General features: G+C 65.2%; 2 protein-coding genes across 2 annotated transcripts in view; one reads left to right on the top strand and one right to left on the bottom strand.

The window, feature by feature from the left end:
* Window positions 1–756, bottom strand: part of LOC106900072 (interleukin-1 family member 10-like) — an 8,977-nt gene extending 8,221 nt beyond the window's left edge. Inside the window, 1 exon segment of the mRNA XM_014962041.1 lies at window positions 703–756. Coding sequence (XP_014817527.1) covers window positions 703–756 — 54 coding nt within the window.
* Window positions 488–2,296, top strand: LOC106900073 (transmembrane emp24 domain-containing protein 4). Its single transcript, XM_014962042.1, has 3 exons — window positions 488–1,438; window positions 1,526–1,672; window positions 2,045–2,296. Exons 1-3 carry the CDS (start codon window positions 1,301–1,303, stop codon window positions 2,192–2,194), a joined length of 435 nt encoding a protein of 144 aa, XP_014817528.1. The 5' UTR covers window positions 488–1,300; the 3' UTR covers window positions 2,195–2,296.
* The last annotated feature ends 70 nt before the right edge of the window (window positions 2,297–2,366 follow it).

Here is a 2,366-nt window from a genome sequence, read left to right as displayed (position 1 = left end):
TGGGGTGGGGGTCCCTGAGGTGCCCCACAGCTGGAGTGAGGGGTCCCTGGGGTGCATGGGGTGCCCACAAGTCTGGGTGAGGGGTCCCTGGGGAGCACAGGGTGCTTGCCCATGAAGTCAGGGGGTCCCTGGGGTGCCTGCCAGCTGGGGTGGGGGGTGCATGGGGTGTCCACAGCCTGGGTGGGAGGTCCCTGAGGTCCCCACCAGCCTGAGCATGGGGTCCCTGGGGATCCCAGAGCACCCACCATCCTGGATGGGGGGGTCTCTGAGGACCATGGGGTGCCCACCATCCTGGGTGGGGGGTCCCTGGGGTGCATGGGGTGCCCACCAGCCTGGGTGGGGGGTCCCTGAGGACCACGGGGTGCCCCACCAGCCAGGACAGGGGGCGCATGGGGTGCTTGCCAGCCTGGGTGGGGGGTCCCTGGGGTGCATGGGGTGCCCACCATCCTGGGTGGGGGGTCCCTGGGATCCCTGGGGTCCCCACCAGCCTGGGGGTGGGGTCCCTGGGGATCCTGGAGCACCCAACAACCTGGATGGGGGGGTCTCTGAGGACCATGGGGTGCTTGCCAGCCTGGGTGGGGGGTCCCTGAGGACCATGGAGCACCCACCATCCTGGTGGGTCCCACACCAACCTGAGCGTGGGGTCCCTGGGGACCACAGGGTGCTCCACCAGCCAGGACAGGGGGTCCCTGGGGTGCCCACCATCCTGGGTGGGGGGTCCCTGGGGTGCACGGTGTCCTCCACCAACCTGAGCATGGTGTCCCTGGGGACCACGGAGCACCCACCAGCCTGGGTGGGGGGTCCCTGGGGTGCGTGGGGTCCCCACTAGCTGGGCCGTGGGGTCCCTGAGGACCATGGGGTGCCCACCATCCTGGGTGGGGGGTCCCTGGGGTGTGTGGGGTCCCACACCAACCTGAGCATGGTGTCCCTGGGGATCACGGAGCACCCACCAACCTGGGTGGGGGGTCCCTGGGGTGCATGGGGGCCCCACTAGCTGGGGTGTGGAGTCCCTGAGGACCATGGGGGGTCACTGGGGTGCATGGGATCCCCACCATCCTCGGTGGGGGGTCCATGGGGTGCTTGCCAGCCTGGGTGGCGGGTCCCTGAGGACCATGGGGTGCCCACCATCCTGGGTGGTGGGTCCCTGGGGTGCGTGGTGTCCCCCACCAACCTCAACGTGGTGTCCCTGGGGATCCTGGAGCACCCACCAACCTGGGTGGGGTGTCCCTGAGGACCACGGGGTGCCCTTCCACCTGGGTGGGGGGTGTCCCAGTGTCCCCCCCGCGGGGAAGGTGACAATATGGTGACCCAGGTGGTGCTGTCCCGGCAATACGGCTCGGAGGGGCGCTTCACCTTCACCTCCCACACGCCGGGCGAGCACCAGATCTGCCTCCACTCCAACTCCACACGCATGGCCCTCTTCGCCGGCGGCAAACTGGTAAGGACTGGGAGGGGGAAAGGCACCCCAAAAAAAGGGGTGAGGACAACAACGAGAGTCTGATAATGTCTCCTCCCCCCCTCGCAGCGGGTCCACCTGGACATCCAGGTGGGGGAACACACCAACAACTACCCCGAAATCGCCGCCAAGGACAAGCTGACGGAGCTGCAGCTCCGCGCCCGCCAGCTCCTCGACCAGGTGGAGCAGATCCAAAAAGAGCAAAACTACCAACGGGTGAGCAGAAGAGACCCCCCCTTTCCCTTTTTCCCCCCCCTCAACCTTCAGGACTGGGAGGGGGAAAGGCACCCCAAAAAAAGGGGTGAGGACAACAACGAGAGTCTGATAATGTCTCCTCCCCCCCCCGCAGCGGGTCCACCTGGACATCCAGGTGGGGGAACACACCAACAACTACCCCGAAATTGCCGCCAAGGACAAGCTGACGGAGCTGCAGCTCCGCGCCCGCCAGCTCCTCGACCAGGTGGAGCAGATCCAAAAAGAGCAAAACTACCAACGGGTGAGCAGAAGAGACCCCCCCTTTCCCTTTTTCCCCCCCCTCAACCTTCATTTTTTTATTTAATCCCCCCTAATTCCTATTTTTTTGGGCAGTACCGGGAGGAGCGGTTCCGCATGACCAGCGAGAGCACCAACCAGCGGGTCCTCTGGTGGTCCATCGCCCAGACCATCATCCTCATCCTCACGGGCATCTGGCAGATGAGGCACCTCAAGAGCTTCTTCGAGGCCAAGAAGCTGGTGTGACCCCCACACACCCCAAAATTCCCCCCTTTGTGTGTGTGTCCCCCAACCCTGCAACACCCTGGGGCCGGTGGGTGGAAAATAAAGCTTTTTTTTTTGGGGTCCCACGAGGCTCGATGGTGTTTTTTTGGGGGTGAGGGGGTGGCTCTGGCGCTGCCTGGATGCAATATCCCCC

The sequence above is a fragment of the Calidris pugnax genome, unplaced genomic scaffold (genome assembly GCF_001431845.1).
Source record: "Calidris pugnax isolate Ruff unplaced genomic scaffold, ASM143184v1 scaffold1228, whole genome shotgun sequence".
NCBI classification, from domain to species: Eukaryota; Metazoa; Chordata; class Aves; order Charadriiformes; family Scolopacidae; genus Calidris; species Calidris pugnax.
This window is presented reverse-complemented; position numbering and strand designations above follow the sequence as displayed.

Excerpts from the sequence above, each read along its gene's own strand:
- LOC106900073 (XM_014962042.1), top strand. The coding sequence starts at position 1,301 with ATGGTGACCCAGGTGGTGCTGTCCCGGCAATACGGCTCGGAGGGGCGC. Across the intron at positions 1,439-1,525 it reads TCTTCGCCGGCGGCAAACTG|CGGGTCCACCTGGACATCCA; the intron begins GTAAGGACTGGG and ends CCCCCCTCGCAG. Across the intron at positions 1,673-2,044 it reads AAGAGCAAAACTACCAACGG|TACCGGGAGGAGCGGTTCCG; the intron begins GTGAGCAGAAGA and ends TTTTTTGGGCAG.